The 18446-nt window shown below is 40.9% G+C and overlaps 1 protein-coding gene across 7 annotated transcripts in view; it reads right to left on the minus strand.

The window, feature by feature from the left end:
- The window catches only part of TKFC (triokinase and FMN cyclase), a 97951-nt gene that overhangs the window by 61399 nt on the left and 18106 nt on the right, over positions 1-18446 (minus strand). For all 7 annotated transcript variants that reach the window (XR_008399427.1, XM_053693544.1, XM_053693543.1 and 4 more), the window contains 6 exons: positions 15799-15909; positions 13739-13920; positions 12536-12614; positions 12353-12442; positions 2121-2155; positions 1798-1882 (listed from right to left, as the gene is read on the minus strand). Coding sequence is in view for 6 of the 7 variants with exons in the window: in XM_053693544.1 (XP_053549519.1) it covers positions 1798-1882; positions 2121-2155; positions 12353-12442; positions 12536-12614; positions 13739-13920; positions 15799-15909 (582 nt within the window). In the remaining variant the exon portion in view is untranslated. The remainder of the gene's footprint in view (positions 1-1797; positions 1883-2120; positions 2156-12352; positions 12443-12535; positions 12615-13738; positions 13921-15798; positions 15910-18446) is intronic.

Raw genomic sequence — 18446 nt, forward strand, 5'->3', positions numbered from 1 at the left:
TAAAAAAAATACAATACCCCCCCCAACATTAAAAACCCACCACCCACAAACCCCTACTCTAAAACCTACCCAATACCCCCTTAAAAAAACCTAACACTATCCAATAGAAGATCACCCTACCTTGAGCCGTCTTCACCCAGCCGGGCACAAGTGGTCATCCGATCCGTCCAGAAGTCTTCATCCTATCATGGGCAGAAGAGGACATCCGGACCGGGAGAAGGCTTCATCCAAGCAGCATCTTCTCTCTTCATCCATCCGACGAGGAGCAACTCCATCTTGAAGACATCTGGCGCGGAGCATCCAGCGCGACAACTAACGACGAATGACGGTTCCTTTAAATGACGTCATCCGAGATGGCGTCCCTCGAATTCTGATTGGCTGATAGGATTCTATCAGCCAATTGGAATTAAGGTAGGAAAAATCCGACTGGTTGATTTAATCAGCCAATCGGATTGAAGTTCAATCCGATTGGCTGATTGGAACAGCCAATAGAATGTGAGGTCAATTCTATTGGCTGATCCAATCAGCCAATCGGATTGAACATCAATCCGATTTGCTGATTAAATCAACCAATCAGATTTTTCCTACCTTAATTCCGATTGGCTGATAGAATCCTATCAGCCAATCAGAATTCGACGGACACCATCTTGGATGACGTCATTTAAAGGAACCGTCATTCGTCGTTAGTCGTCGCGCTGGATGGATGCTCCGCGCCGGATGTCTTCAAGATGGAGTCGCTCCTCGTCGGATGGATGAAGATAGAAGATGCCACTTGGATGAAGCCTTCTCCCGGTCCGGATGTCCTCTTCTGCCCGGATAGGATGAAGACTTCTGCCAGTCTGGATGTCCTCTTCTGCCCGGATCGGATGAAGACTTCTGGACGGATCGGATGACCACTTGTGCCGGACTGGGTGAAAACGGCTCAAGGTAGGGTGATCTTCAATGGGGTAGTGTTAGGTTTTTTTAAGGGGGTATTGGGTGGGTTTTAGAGTAGGGGTGTGTGGGTGGTGGGTTTTAATGTTGTGGGGGGTATTGTATTTTTTTTTACAGGTAAAAGAGCTGATTACTTTGGGGCAATGCCCCGCAAAAGGCCCTTTTAAGGGCTATTTGTAATTTAGTATAGGGTAGGGCATTTTATTATTTTGGGGGGCTTTTTATTTTATTAGGGGGCTTAGATTAGGTGTAATTAGTTTAAACTTCTTGTATTTTTTTTTATTTTCTGTAATTTAGTGTTTTGTTTTTTTCGTAATTTAGTTTATTGAATTTAATTGTAATTAGTTTAATTTAATTTAGTTAATTTATTTATTTATAGAGTAGAGTAGCCACCTCCAATTGTAAAGGATTTCTAAGCAGCATTTTAGTGTGTCTGTCCTGGGACATCTGAAGGGATGAGCATCGTGCACTCTCATCTTATTTCACCAATCAGGTAAAGGAAGTTTACAATGAAATCTCATGAGAGTCAAGTCAAATCTCATGAGATCACAGTAAAAGTTCATGACCTCAGCACTGCTGATGCTGATTGGCTGCTGTTCATTTCTTCATTTTTTTTTATTTTTTTACCTACAGCTGGGAGCAGTTGAGTATAACTTTTTACACAGAACTTACTCTGGTGAGCTGAGGAGATTGTGAGGTAAAATATCTTCCTTTTTTACATAGAGATGCTCAGGTGATATTTTCCTGTCAGCTTTTTACAGTTATACTGCATAAGTTTCAAGTGATTTAGCATATGAGTATTATGTCCCTTTAAAACAAGATATACACCACAAAACCAGTAGTTGTGTTGTGAATCACTCTCACCTGAGTTGACGTCCACTCTTGATTTGTTGGATGAGCTGGTCATGTGATCTATCATGACACTTACAACTTTATCAGAAGACATCATCTGTTGAGTAATGAGGAGTAAATGAAAAATTATTTGTAAATGCTGCACCTCCACAACTCGCACAAATATACCCAAAAGCCCAAAACGTACACAATACACAAAACAATTGCTTAAGAACAACATAATTGTACAATTTATTTAAAAAAATCTATACTAGAAAAGCACAAAACAGAATATATAATTATTAAAAACATTGCACATTTGCAGGAACCCCAAAATACCAACCACAGACACAGACCTTGTCTCTGCGTATACCAGCCTCCCCGTGTATTCCTGCAGAGAAAATAGAAAAACCAAAACAGCATGACAGAGACCATAACTAAATATCAACACAAGGCAACATGACAGGACAATGTAAACATGCTATAATATAAATAAAAACAGCTGCACAAACTGTGACACTCTCCAAGTTCCAATATATGAAAATATACCTTAATATGCAGTAACTGGCAATAACAGGATATAAAGTGAATCTGTCAGAGCAAGATGCAGACACAGGGATGGAGCAGAAGTACACAGAGATAACAAAACTTGCAATGACATTGACAACAGGACACACACATTGTTACAAAGTGTACACTGTGACACTGACAGCAGGTGGTATAATGATCACGGCACACTGTCAGCAGGTGATAGTGTGCCCTGATTGCTATACCACTTGCTCTCAGTATTACAGTGTGCTGATCACTATACCACCTGTTGTCAGTGTCACAGTGCGTCCTGATCACTATACCACCTGTTGTCAGTGTCACAGTGCGTCCTGATCACTATACCACCTGTTGTCAGTGTCACAGTGTGTGTGATCACTATACCACCTGTTGTCAGTGTCACAGTGTGCGCTGATCACTATACCACCTGTTGTCAGTGTCACAGTGTGCGCTGATCACTATACCATCTGTTGTCAATGTCACAGTGTGCCCTGATTACTATACTACCTGTTGCTAGTGTCACAATGTTCCCTGATCACTATACCACTGGTTGTTAGTGTCAAAGTGTGCCCGGCCTGATCACTATACTACCGCTGACTGTGTCACAGTGAGCCCTAATTGCTATACTACCTGTTGTCAGTGTCACAGTGTGCCCTGATCACTATAACACCTGTTGTCAGTGTCACAATGTGCCCTGATCATTATGCCACCTGTCAGTGTCACAGTGTGTGCTGATTACTATACCACCTTCTATCATTATCACAGTGTGCGCTGATCACTGTACCACCCACTCTCAGTGCCACAGTGTGCTCTGATCGCTATAACACCTGCTGTTAGTGCCACAGTGTGCCTAGAACGCTATACCCCTTGCTGTGTCACAGTGTTCAAGAACGAGAATAAACGATGGCACTACAAGTGTTGTGTCCCTCTTATTTAATTAAATTGTACAGTACATAAACAGAGACAAGAACTGAAGGGGTTTCTAATGCGTAGCAGAAGAAAAAGATATGTAACTAATTAGCACTCCACAACACATAATATACTGAACAAGGGGGTTCCCAAGGTACATGGGAAATCTTCCAGTACATGGGGTAAAACTTAACTTTTATTATTTATTGAAATTAAAAATAACTGTGTGAGTTAAAAGCACAGAGAAGTAACGAGAGTGCTACTGTACTGAGAATGGATTCTCAGGGATATGGAAGTGGCTCAACAGAGCTACTAAAGCTGCAGCGAATTATAAATAACAAATAGTTATTGAGGTAGGAGGAGATTGCCTAATACACTGGGGGGCAAATGTGCCTAGTCCACCAATGAATACACAAATAACTGGTGAATAAACCAGAGATAAACTTGATGATCTAGAACTCCAGAGGAAAGGTGTTCACTGCCTGATGGTATTTACTAACACTAGATAGTTTAGGTAATAGTATATAATAATATATTGTATATAGTGATGTAACAATACGTCCAATATCAGCGAGTATAGATTATAGGAATATTATTTCTTTATACCACTAGCGTTGCACTTACACTTAAGTAATGGTCTTGGATTATTCAAATAAATTATTATAAAAGGTTACTGGTATCTCCAAAAAGCATAATTAGTTAAGTAAATAAGTGCTCTGTTGCATCTTCCCCTGTGGTTCGGCTGAACTAATGGTATATTGACCGGGTATTAAATTGTACACACTGTTTAAGGATAAGTAATATATTCTGCTCTATCTCCCACTGTAACAGCGGTAGGATTACGGCAGTGAAAATAAATTGCCTTAAATGAATGTACACACTAATATAGTATATATGGGGAAAAAGCAATGTGGTGCTATATAAGTGAGTGGAAATTATAGGTATATCATATCTATATACCACTACAGTTGCACTTATACTTAAATTGTGCTCTTGGGCTATCTAACACCGAAATTACGAGTTTTGCGGTAACAGGGGTGCATTGCTAACGAGCAGTTTTTTTTCACCGCTCACTTAAGACAACGCTGGTATTACAGGTTTTTTTAAACCCGGCGTTAGCCGCAAAAAGGTGAGCGTAGAGCAAAATTTAGCTCCACATCTCACCTCAATACCAGTGTTGCTTACGGTATTGGTGAACTGGCTAAACGTGTTCGTGCACAATTTCCCCATAGAAATCAATGGGGCAGAATCTGCTGAAAAAAAACCTAACACCTGCAAAAAAGCAGCGTTCAGTTCCTAACGCAGCCCCAATGATTCCTGTGAGAAAATACATTTTATGTCTACAACTAACACCCTAACATGAACCCCGAGTCTAAACACCCCTAATCTTACACTTATTAACCCCTAATCTGCCGTCCCCGACATCGTTGCCACCTACATTATATTATTAACCCCTAATCTGCCGCTCCGGACACCCCCGCCACCTACATTATACTTATGAACCCCTAATCTGCTGCCCCCAACATCGCCGCCACCTACATTACAGTTATTAACCCCTAATCTGCCCCCCCAACATCGCCACAACCTACCTACAATTATTAACCCCTAATCTGCTGCCCCCATCGTCGCCGCTACTATATTAAATTTATTATCCCCTAAACCTAAGTCTAATACCCCCTAACTTAAATATAATTTAAATAAAACGAAATAAAATTACTACAATTAACTAAATTATTCCTATTTAAAACTAAATACTTACCTGTAAAATAAACACTAAGATAGCTACAATATAACTAATAGTTACATTTGTATCTATCTTAGGGTTTAGATTTATTTTACAGGCAACTTTGTATTTATTTTAACTAGGTAAAATAGTTATTAAATAGTTATTAACTATTTAATAACTTCCTAGTTAAAATAAAGACAAATATACCTGTAAAATAAATCCTAACCTAAGTTACAATTACACCTAGCACTACACTATCATCAAATAAATTACCTAAACTAACTACAATTAAATAAAATAAACTAAAGTACAAAAAAAAAAAAAAAAAAACCTTGCAGAAATTAAAAAAATAATTACAAGAATTTTAAACTAATTACACCTAATCTAATCCCCCTAATAAAATAAAAAAGCCCCCCAAAATAATAAAATTCTCTACCCTATACTAAATTACAAATAGCCCTTAAAAGGTTTTTTTGCGGGGCATTTAATTAGCTCTTTTACCTGTAAAAAAAAAAAAGACAATACCCCCCCAACATTAAAACCCACCACCCACACACCCATCCCTACTCTAAAACCCACCCAATCCCCCCTTAATAAAACCTAACACTACCCCCTTGAAGATCACCCTACCTTGAGCCGTCTTCACCCAGCCGGGCACAAGTGGTCCTCCAGACGAGCAGAAGTCTTCATCCAGGCGGCATCTTCTATCTTCATTCATCCGGAGCGGAGCAGGTCCATCTTGAAGCCAGCCGACGCGGAGCATCCTATTCTTCCGACGACTCCCGACGAATGAAGGTTCCTTTAAATGACGTCATCCAAGATGGCGCCCTTGAATTCTGATTGGCTGATAGGATTCTATCAGCCAATCGGAATTAAGGTAGGAAATATCCTATTAGCTGATGCTATCAGCCAATAGAATTGAGCTTGCATTCTATTGGCTGATTGGAACAGCCAATAGAATGTGAGCTCAATCCTATTGGCTGATTGGATCGGCTGGCTTCAAGATGGACCCGCTCCGCTCCGGATGGATAAAGATAGAAGATGCCGCCTGGATGAAGACTTCTGCTCGTCTGGAGGTCCTCTTCTGCCCGGATCGGATGAAGACTTCTGCCCCTCTGGAGGACCACTTGTGCCCGGCTGGGTGAAGACGGCTCAAGGTAGGGTGATCTTCAAGGGAGTAGTGTTAGGTTTTATTAAGGGGGGATTGGGTGGGTTTTAGAGTAGGGTTGGGTGTGTGGGTGGTGGGTTTTAATGTTTGGGGGGGTATTGTCTTTTTTTTTTACAGGTAAAAGAGCTGATTACTTTGGGGCAATGCCCTGCAAAAAGCCCTGTGGCAAACCTAGCCACTTCTGGACTATAATGTAAGAAAGGTTGTCTATAGGCTGTATTGTGTGCTATGTAGATGTGACAGACCCTTCTGGCAGTACTGAAGGAGTTAAATGTGTTTAGCTTTAAGAAGACTATTCTTGAACGACAAGGTTACTAGTCTCAGCTATTGTGTACTTTCATTAAAGCTAGTGATTACCATTCCATTGTTCAATCACATCTAGAGAGACGACGCCTTAGTGATAAGAAGAGCCAAGTGTGTGTCCTGTGGTTAAGTTGTTATCAGCTTGAGCAAGGTATTCTATTGTATCATGTCAAAAGGCGTGTTCCATCCATCTAATCTACAACATTCTTTTCAACCCCCCATCTGGGAGGTCAGACCTGCATAAATACTAGGCATAGCCTTTTTAATAAAGTTCATTCTGTTTTAAACCTGAAAACTGGCGGGGTCGTGAGTTATTGACTCCCAAACTGTGTTTCGTCCGGTTATTGGGAGTATTTTAATATTGCTCTCCGCTACAATTGGTGGCAAGCGTTGGGATCAGACCTTACAGCCGAAAAGCGCAATTCGTGCAATTGTAACTGCCGAATAAGAAAAGGGAATGGCAAGCAGAATACAGTGAAAGAACCGACTACCGAAGTGAATGGAGACGGATTATTCTAAGCTAAAGAGACAAACGTTAAAGGAACTGCTAGAAGCCAGGGGAAAGATAGCCAGCAGCAAACCCAAGGCTAAATTATGCCCGTTACCCATTATTGAGGAACCCTTTAGCAGGGTAGCAGTAGATATCGTAGGGCCTCTACCCAAGCCCAGTCCCTCCGGGAAGAGGTACATTTTAACCGTAGTGGACTATGCCACTAGGTACCCCGAGGCCATTGCGCTCTCCAACATCCATGCAGAGACGGTAGCTGAAGCCTTAATAAAAATATTTTCCCGGGTAGGGTTCCCCCAGGAGATAATATCAGATAGGGGAACCCAGTTTACCGCAGAGGTGACCCAACAACTTTGGAGGGTATGTGGTGTTAGACCCATAATTAACTCAGCCTACCATCCCCAGTCCAATGGGTTATGTGAGAGATTTAATGGGACTTTAAAACAGATGCTCCGTACATTTGGCGAGACTCATAAGGACTGGGAGCGCTACCTACCCCATCTGCTTTTCGCATATAGGGAGGTACCCCAAGAGTCGACAGGTTTTTCCCCCTTCGAATTGCTATTTGGGAGAAGGGTGCGGGGGCCATTAAACCTCATTAGGGAGCATTGGGAGCGAGAGAGTAGCCCCGATGGTAAACCCATTGTATCTTACGTGCTGGAGTTCAGGGACCGACTGGAGGCATTAACCCAGGCTGTACGTACCAACCTCCAGGCGGCTCAACAACGCCAGCGCCGCTGGTACGATAGGGGAGCCAGGGATCGCAGCTTTCAAGTGGGGCAGAAAGTTTTAATTTTAAAACCTGTACGCACCGACAAGCTGCAGGCCGTCTGGCAAGGCCCATACCAGGTCGTAGAGCAGCGATGCGACACTACCTATGTGATTGGCCCCTGCTCAGGGGTAGGGAAGCGACGCATGCTTCATGTGAACATGCTCAAACCCTACCATGAGAGGATGGAGGACGTGGCGGCAATATGCGCCTCGGCCTCTGAGGATCAGGAGAATCTGCCTCTCCCTGACCTATTAGAATCAGAGGACCAGATAGAGCCCTCCAGGGGCGTTCAGCTGGGGGAGCGGCTAAGCCCTTCGGAGCGTGCCCAGGTACAGGAGTTGATAGTAGCTAAAGGGGCTATCTTCTCCCACTTACCTGGGTACACCCCGCTGGCCACTCACCGAGTTGAAACCCCGGGGCAGCTACCTATGCGGCAGACCCCGTATCGTGTCCCTGAAGCAGTCAAGGCACACATGAAGGCAGAAATTGACGAGATGTTGCAACTAGGGGTTATCGAACCTTCCGACAGCCCCTGGGCATCCCCGGTAGTGTTGGTACCCAAGAAAGACGGCACCACACGCTTCTGTGTTGACTACCGGAGGCTAAATGACAAAACGGTGTCTGATGCCTATCCGATGCCCCGGATAGACGAGTTGCTGGATAAAATGGCTAGGGGACAGTATCTTACGACCATAGACTTATGCAAGGGATACTGGCAAATCCCGCTAGCCGATGACGCCGTCCCCAAGTCAGCGTTTGTCACCCCATTTGGCCTATACCAATTTCGGGTCATGCCTTTCGGGATGAAGAACGCTCCGGCGACCTTTCAAAGGATGGTAGATCGGCTACTGGACGGGTTCCAGGAGTATGCCTGCGCATACCTGGACGATATTGCCATATATAGCCAGAACTGGGCAGAACACCTACAGCATATAGGAGCAGTTATTGACCGTATAGGGGAGGCAGGGCTGACCCTGAAACCTAGTAAATGCCATATCGGGATGGCAGAAGTGCAGTATTTAGGCCACCGGGTGGGGAGCAGGCACCAGAAACCCGAACCGGCCAAAATTGAAGCTGTTGCTAAGTGGCCCACCCCTAGGACCAAGACCCAAGTACTGGCATTTTTAGGCACGGCGGGTTACTACAGAAAGTTCGTGCCCAATTATAGTGCCCTAGCCAAACCCCTGACTGACTTGACACGTAAGAACCTTCCCCGACAAGTTACTTGGGCCCCAGAGTGTGAGCAGGCATTCCAACAACTAAAGACGGCTCTAACTAATGCGCCTGTACTTGCTGCACCCGATCCAACTAAAAGATTTCTTGTTCACACAGACGCTTCGATGTTTGGAGTGGGGGCAGTGCTGAGCCAAGTTGGAGCAGATGGCGGAGAACACCCCGTAGCTTACTTGAGCCGAAAGTTGTTGCCCCGTGAAGTAAGCTACGCCGCCATCGAAAAAGAATGCCTGGCCGTGGTGTGGGCCCTCAAAAAGTTGCAGCCGTACCTGTATGGACAACCTTTTTCCTTACTCACAGATCACAACCCGTTGGTGTGGCTGAACCGTGTGGCCGGGGACAATGCCAGGCTGCTGCGCTGGAGTTTGGCGCTGCAGCCCTTCGACTTTACCATCCATTACCGCCCAGGGAAACAAAACGGTAACGCCGACGGGTTGTCCAGACAAACTGAACTTGAAAAGTGATCTGTGAGTGCTTCCCCGGACATCCCCAAGCCGATCCGTTGGGATCAGACTGTGTATGCCGGCTTGGTTCTGGGGGAGCATTGTGGCAAACCTAGCCACTTCTGGACTATAATGTAAGAAAGGTTGTCTATAGGCTGTATTGTGTGCTATGTAGATGTGACAGACCCTTCTGGCAGTACTGAAGGAGTTAAATGTGTTTAGCTTTAAGAAGACTATTCTTGAACGACAAGGTTACTAGTCTCAGCTATTGTGTACTTTCATTAAAGCTAGTGATTACCATTCCATTGTTCAATCACATCTAGAGAGACGACGCCTTAGTGATAAGAAGAGCCAAGTGTGTGTCCTGTGGTTAAGTTGTTATCAGCTTGAGCAAGGTATTCTATTGTATCATGTCAAAAGGCGTGTTCCATCCATCTAATCTACAACATTCTTTTCAACCCCCCATCTGGGAGGTCAGACCTGCATAAATACTAGGCATAGCCTTTTTAATAAAGTTCATTCTGTTTTAAACCTGAAAACTGGCTGGGTCGTGAGTTATTGACTCCCAAACTGTGTTTCGTCCGGTTATTGGGAGTATTTTAATATTGCTCTCCGCTACAAGCCCTTTTAAGGGCTATTTGTAATTTAGTATAGGGTAGGGAATTTTATTATTTTGGGGGGCTTTTTTTATTTTATTAGGGTGATTAGATTAGGTATAATTATTTTAAAATTCTTGTAATTATTTTTTTATTTTCTGTAATTTAGTGTTTTTTTGTACTTTAGTTTATTTTATTTTATTGTAATTAATTGTAGGTAATTATTTATTTAATGATAGTGTAGTGTTAGGTGTAATTGTAATTTAGGATTTATTTTACAGGTATATTTGTCTTTATTTTAACTAGGAAGTTATTAAATAGTTAATAACTATTTAATAACTATTGTACCTAATTAAAATAAATACAAAGTTGCCTGTAAAATAAATATAAACCCTAAGATAGATACAAATTTAACTATTAGTTATATTGTAGCTATCTTATGGTTTATTTTACAGGTAAGTATTTAGTTTTAAATAGGAATAATTTAGTTAATTGTAGTAATTTTATTTAGTTTTATTTAAATTATATTTAAGTTAGGGGGGTGTTAGACTTAGGTTTAGGGGTTAATAAATTTAATATAGTAGCGGCGACGTTGGGGGCGGCAGATTAGGGGTTAATTAATGTAGGTAGGTGTCGGCGATGTTAGGGAAGGCAGATTAGGGGTTAATAAAATGTAACTAGTGTTTGCGAGGCGGGAGTGTGGCGGTTTAGGGGTTAATATATTTATTAAAGTGGCAGCGATGTCCGGTCGGCAGATTAGGGGTTAAACATTTTATTTAAGTGTTTCCGATGTGGGGGGGGGGCTCGGTTTAGGGGTTAATATAATAGGTAGTTTATGGGTGTTAGTGTACTTTTTAGCACTTTAGTTAAGAGTTTTATGTTACGGCGTTAGCCCATAAAACTCTTAACTACTGACTTTTAAATGCGGTAGGAATCTTGACAGGAGAGGGTCAACCGCTCACTTCTTCCAAGACTCGTAATATCGGCATTATGAAAAATCCTATTAAAAAGATAGGACACGCAATTTACATGAGGGGATTTGCGGTAAGCTCGAGTCGCGGAAGAAAAGTGAGCGGTACACCTGTACCCGCCAGACTTGTAATACCAGCGGGCGTTAAAAAGCAGCATTGGGACCTCTCAACGCTGCTTTTTAAGGCTAACGCAAGACTCGTAATCTCGCCATAAGTAAGTTATTATAATAGATTGCTGATATTTCCAAGTTGCATAATCAGTTGAGTAAATGGGTGTTTTTTTTGCCCCAATTATGATGGTATTTACTAACAGTAGGTAGTATTAGTAATTGTAGTAGATTATTATATAAGGTTGCTGGTATCTCCAAGAGACATGATTGGCTAAGTAAATAAGTGCTCTGTTGTATTGTCCCCTATGGGTCGTCTGAACTAGTGGTATATTGACGGGGAGCTAAATAATACACTCTGTTTAAGGATAAATAGTATATTCTGCTCTCTCTTCCACTGAGGCAGCGGTAGGGTTACGGCAGTGATAATAAATTCCCTTTGGTGCATAGAAATGGCATTATGTACCAGTGCTTACAGTCGAGTTAGTGGCCGGAATTATATTGGCTTCACTAGAGAAACCACTTGCCCCAGATAATACTAATCACAAATTTATGATAGAATTAATAAATATATCAGTACATCTCTCTCCTTCAATAGCGAAACTGGTGTTCCGCCTGCAGCTAAAATCGTATCACTCCCCACTGAGATTGCCACTTAGCCCAGTTTGTGCTAACCACAAAATTAATAGGTTGTGGATTTTAAGTAGTTATAAGTATCATTAAGTAGCGAAACGAATATTCCGCCAACAATTACCACTTTTATTATAAACAGACAGCATTACTATTATATGTAACAATAACACTCTCGCACACTCTACTGTTTAAAAATAGAGACAACACGTCCCCAAACGTCCTGACATGTTTCGCCTTTCGGCTTTGTCAAGTGTGACAGTGTTCCCTGACAGCAGGTGGTATAGTGATCATTGCACACTGTGATACGGACAACAGATAATATAAAGATCAGCGCACAATGTGACGTGGACTATAGAGATCAGCGCACAATGTGACACGGACAACAGATAATATAAAGATCAGCGCACAATGTGACGTGGACAATAGAGATCAGCGCACAATGTGACACGGACAACAGATAATATAAAGATCAGCACACAATGTGACGTGGACAATAGAGATCTGCGCACAATGTGACACGGACAACAGATAATATAGATTTCAGTGTATATGATACACTGTGGTGCTAACAGCAGAAGATTCTGAGATCCCAACACAGTGTGACAAGAAACTAAAAGAACAGACAGCAGAGACAAAGATGGAGTTTTATGAAGACTTTAACAGTTCTCTTTACCAAGTCCAAGTTCCAGCTCATCAGCTGCAAGATGAAATGTGGGTCCAGAGCCAGGCACACTGCACGAAGATAGACTGACACCCAGGGTCCCTGCAGATGAACATCATGCAGACAAATCATCACACACAGCCTAGCAACAACATCACATGCCAATGCCAGATAGCTGGTTATTTCTTTACCTACCAATCTTGGTGGCTGCTGACTCCACAGCATGTAGAATCTCCTGTAAATGTTTCCCTTCCTCTGCCAGGGCTCCAGCAATCTACATGCAAAGGGTGGGGAATTACAGTGATTTATAAGGAAATTGTATAGATTGGTACAAGGAAAAAGGAGGGCGATGAAGGACGTTCTGTACTATCTGCTTGATGACACTTTATAAATTAGCTCATTTATAGTTTATTTGCTAACATTAACTTGTAATAAAGAGGTTTATTGGTCCATTATGTTCTTTTTCTGTGTTTAGGATCCAACATGCAGTAAGATAAAGGGACACTAAATGCACATGAAACAGTAGCAGCTACATGATGTTTTACATTAAAAATAACAGGAATTGTCTGAGCAAAACTCATCTCTATAGCGACAGATTTCTTATTGGCCGATAAGGATAATTCCCAAACTTTTATTGATGGACAGAGATATGCACTATGCATTGCCCAACAGGTTTAAAGGGACAGTCAAGTTAAAATTAAACTTTGATAATTCAGATAGGGCATGTGATTTTAAACAACTTTCCAATTTTCTTTTTATCATCAAATGTGCTTTGTTCTCTTGGTATTATTGGTTAAAAGCTAAACATAGGTAAGCTCATATGCTAATTTCTAAGGCCTTGAAGTCCGCCTCTTATCTCAATGCATTTTGACAGTTTTTCACAATTGACAGTGCTAGCTTACATGTGCTTAATAGATAACATTATGCTCACTCCCGTGGAGTTATTTACGAGTCAGCACTGATTGGCTAAAATGCAAGTCTGTCAAAAGAACTGAAATATAGGGAGCAGTCTGCAGAGGCTTAGATACAATGTAATCACAGAGGTAAAAACTATTTTTATATAACCGTGTTGATTTTGCAAAATTGGGGAATGGGTAATAAAGGGATTATCTATCTTTTTAAACAATAACAAGTTTCAAGTAGACTGTCCCTTTAATGTCCAGTAATTACATATGCAGCAAGTAACTTCTTTACTATCCATGAAGAACGAACTGGTTCTACTATCACATGTTTTTAGAATCACTGAGTTCTGGCTCTTTATACAGTTCTGAATGAATGGTCCATTTATGTCCTAGACAGTGTTTTGGTGATAAAACTATTGAAAATAAGCAACCAGGTCTGCTGTGTACAAGATTGTTATTCTCATGTATTCAGTTGAATTGGTTCTGATGGTTCTACCTTATGGATCAGAACTGTTCCACACAACCCCCGCCGTCCTGCTTTCCTGGGTGAGGTGAATGCACAGTCATCTCCAATCACAGCCATCTCCACGTCCACACCCTCTCTACGGGCCCGCTCAAGAGCCAGCCCAAAATTTAACCGGTCTCCTGTATAGTTCTTAACGATCAGCAGCACCCCCACTATAAGGGATAAAAAGGGGAAGGGGTCTGAATGACAGGACGAGGCAGAAAGAATGAGATATGGGGTCTAATCACAAAGGTCCAGCTCTCTAATCATCCTAAAAAATGTTTAAAGAGTTAGATCAGGTTGGTTCAGGCAAAGTTACTTTATCAAAAGTCAATAATTAAAACATTAAAGCGAATATGAAATCCAAAAATTGTCTTTTGTGATTCTGACAGAACATATTTTAAAAAAAGTTTCCAATTTATTTCTATTATCAAATTTTCTTTCTTCCCATGATATTCTGTGTTGAAGAGATACCTAGGTAGGCATCTGGGGAACTACATGGCAGGAACTAGTGCTGCCCTCTAGTGCTCTTGCAAATCGATAACATTCTTGCAAAACTGCTGCCATATAGTGCTCCGGAAATGTGCACGCTCCTAAGCATATGTCCCTGCTTTTCAACACAAGATACCAAGAGAACAAAATAAAATGGATAATAGAAGTAAATTAGAAAGTTATGTAAAATCACATGCTCTGTATGAATCATAAAATAAAAATGTTGGGTTGCATATCCCTTTAAAAAACAATTTCAAAATTACCCAATTTCATTCAACCTGGGTGCTGACATGTTTTGTTTGGTTATCTTGACAATTTTATCCAACTCTGAAGGCTTTATATGCAGATGGTCTAAAGTCAGACATTGTGTGAGAAAGAGAGAAATATGACAAAGGTAAGAGCAAGGCAATACAATAAAATACACAGGACTAGATTACAAATGGAGCACAATCAGCAGCACAGGGTGTGTTATATTTTGCACCACCTTGCTCAGAGAATAACGCACCATCTATTATTACAAGTGGATGGTTAAATAATTTAACCGGAGCATTTTAACGTGAGTGAAACATTTTAGGGCCCTATACTGTTAATGGATAGTGTTGGGAGTGATATTAAAGCGCTCAATGCAATCGTATTACAAGGGGTGAGTTAAAGGGACAGCCAATTCCAGAATTATTACCCATTCCCCAGTTTTGCACAACCAATACTGTTATAGTAATACACTTTTTACCTGTGTGATTACCTTGTATCTAAGTTTCTGCAGACTGCCCCTTATATCAGTTCTTTTGACAGACTTGCATTTTAGCCAATCAGTGCTGACTCATAAATAACTCCATGGGAGAGAGCACAATGTTTACCGGTGTGGCACACCTGAACTAGCACCATCTAGCTGTAAAAACCTGACAAACGGTACTGAGATAACAGGCGGCCTTCAAGGGCTTAGATATTAGCATATGAGCCTACCTAGGTTTCCCTTTCATCAAATAATAGCAATAAAACAAAGCAAATTTAATTATAAAGTAAATTGGAAAGTTGTTTAAAACTGCATGCCCTATCTGAATCATGAAAGTTTAATTTTGACTAAACTGTCCCTTTAAAGTGTTGTACTCAAGCACAATCCAAAATACTACTGTAAAATGTAGTGCTTTTTAAGGCCTCAATTTAACCATTATAAATAGTATACCACAAATGTTCATGATCTATACTACTTGTGCACCATTGGCTTAGGGCTCGATTGATATCTGACATGTATTTTACTGCGCTCCCTAAGAGAGGTCTATTATGTGAGGGATTTAGCGCACATGAGCTATCCGTGTAGATGTTAGCATACCTTAGAGACCATCGCTTGAGATATTGATTTGCTTGAGCAGTGCTACCGAACAATAGCACTAATATGTTTGTGCTCCACTTGTAATCAAGGCCTTAATGAATCAAATAAAGCTGTGGAAAGGGATATAAATAAACAGCATATTTTGCATTTCTCAGAAGGGTAAAATGACATGACGACAACAACACAGAAAAAGTGAAGAGAATGAATCCTTGACACTGCATTAACTTACCTGCTCCAGCATTAGCCACAGCTCTGATTGCTGCTAAAATGCTTCCAACAGGAGGAGAGGTGAAAACAGGACCAGCAATAGCTCCAGTGAGCATCCCACGGCCAACATATCCTGGGATATAAGGAAAGTCCAGAAACAAGGAAACAGACTGAACATTTATCACTATACTGATATTACTTATAGAGACGTGCACAGTTTCTACCTTCTCTTTTTGCATCAAAATAACTTCCATTAGGTGTTTCTAAAACTCTTCCTAACAGGAAACGTAACAGGCCGGTTCCTGAGCACAGGCTGAGGAACCTCCATCTGCATTGATTTTCCTGGCAAGTATCACATGCAGTCATGTTTAAAGGGATACTCTAGGAAACTTTTTACATTTTTTTTACTCAAGAGGAATTTTTCGAAATCTATGTATTTTTTTTTTGGAGGCATATTCCCATGCTGAATAAACCAACAGCTTTTTGTCATATTTGAAGAGGTGGGTCCACCAGTAAAACAGAGGCAGTTGTACTTATCAGTCTATAAGTATTATTAGGAAGTACAAAAGTAACACTGCAGTATTATTATTATTTTTTTTAAAGGGACATAAAATTCATTTTTTTTTTTATTTAATGAGTGTGATACAACATATATATGTTTAAACAATTTCCCAAATTACTTTTGTTATCAAATCTGCTTCATTCCCTTGGTATCCTTTGTTGAAGGAGCAGCAATGCACTACTGAAAGCTAGCTGAACACATTGCGTGAGCCAATCACAAGAAGCATATAGGTGCAGCCACCAATCAGCAGCTAGATCCTAGTAGTGCATTGGTGCTCTTGAGCCTACCTAGCTTTTTAATAAAGGATGCCTAGAGGACAAAGCAAATTAGACAACAGAAATACATTGGAAAGTTGTTTACAATTGCATGCTCTATCTGAATCAGGAAATATTTTATGGGGTTTCAAATCCCTTTAAATTTAAACAACTTTTACTTAAAGGGACAGTAAACATAAAAAAATTGGTGTGCAACATTATTTTAGCGACAGCTTGAAACCCCCCCCCAAAAGATTTGAAAGATTTTAGCCCCCAAAGTTATACTGACCTTGTTACCTCTCCAGGGTCTTCTGGTCATGTCTTCTTTTCAAAGGCGATTTGCAGGTGTGCTCCCCCTACCAGACCAGGGGCGCGATCCGATATACGGTGCATGTTTCGGCGCAAGTGTGGTTTCAGCTCGCACATCGAGCTATCACATATACGGCGCCGGCAGTTGCTAAAGTGCCGTAAGTCGGACAAACTAGCGATGTCCAGAAATAAGCGTAAGTACAATTTTCTGGAGTCGCCAGTGACTTACGGTACTTTAGAAACTGCCGCCGCATAAAAAAACTAACTAAAGTATAAAATCTCCCATTACTGTCTAACACGCCTCCCAAAAATAACCTGACACGTATACCCCTCTATCCGCAATCCCCCCTCTCACTCCTAATAATAAATATATTTACCCCTAAACCGCTGCTCCCGAACCCCGCCGCCAGCTACATTAAAATGTCTTACCCCCTAATGTGATCCCCCTACACCGCCGCCAGCTACATTAAATGTCTTACCCCCTAATGTGATCCCCCTACACCGCCGCAACCTATATTAAAATTATTACCCCCTAATGTGAGCCCCCTACCCCGCCGCCACCTACATTAACTATATTAACCCCTAATATGATCCCCCTACACCGCCGCCACCTATAATAACTCTATTAACCCCTAATCTGAGCCCCCTACACCGCCGCCACCTATATTAACCCCTTAATGACCACAATGTACCCTGTATGTCACTGGTCGTTAAGGGTTTTTTCAGGACATAATAGCACAAGTCTAGCAAGAACACGCTATTAATGCCCTCCCTCCAGAAGGCTTTGTGGAATAGAGCAGTCTCAACGCTGGTGGCAAGACCACACTCTAAAACAATCAAGTCCCAAAAAAAGGCCAGCGACATACAGGGTACGTCGCTGGTCCTTAAGGGGTTAAATTTATTAACCCCTAATCTAATCCCCCTACATCGCTGCCACCTATATAAAAATTATTAACCCCAAATCTAATCCCCTTACACCGCCGCCACCTATATTAAAATTATTAACCCCTAATCTAATCCCCCTACACCGCCACCACCTATATTAAATATATTAACCACTAAACCTAAGTCTAACCCTAACACCCCCTAACTTAATTATTATTAAAATACATCTAAATAATATTAATAATATTAACTAAATTATTCCTATTTAAATCTAAATACTTACCTATAAAATAAACCCTAAGATAGCTACAATATAATTAATAATTACATTGTAGCTATTTTAGGGTTTATATTTATTTTACAGGTAACTTTGGATTTATTTTAACTAGGTACAATAGCTATTAAATAGTTAATAACTATTTAATAGCTACCTAGTTAAAATAATTACCAAATTACCTGTAAAATAAATCCTAACCTAAGTTACCATTACACCTAACACTACCCTATCAATAAATTAATTAAATAAACTACAATTATCTAAACTAAAATACAATTAAATAAACTAATCTATATTACAAAAAACAAACACTAAATTACAAAAAATAAAAAAAGATTACAAGAATTTTAAGATAATTACACCTAATCTAAGCCCCCTAATAA

This window comes from Bombina bombina, chromosome 10 (assembly GCF_027579735.1).
Source record: "Bombina bombina isolate aBomBom1 chromosome 10, aBomBom1.pri, whole genome shotgun sequence".
NCBI lineage: Eukaryota > Metazoa > Chordata > Amphibia > Anura > Bombinatoridae > Bombina > Bombina bombina.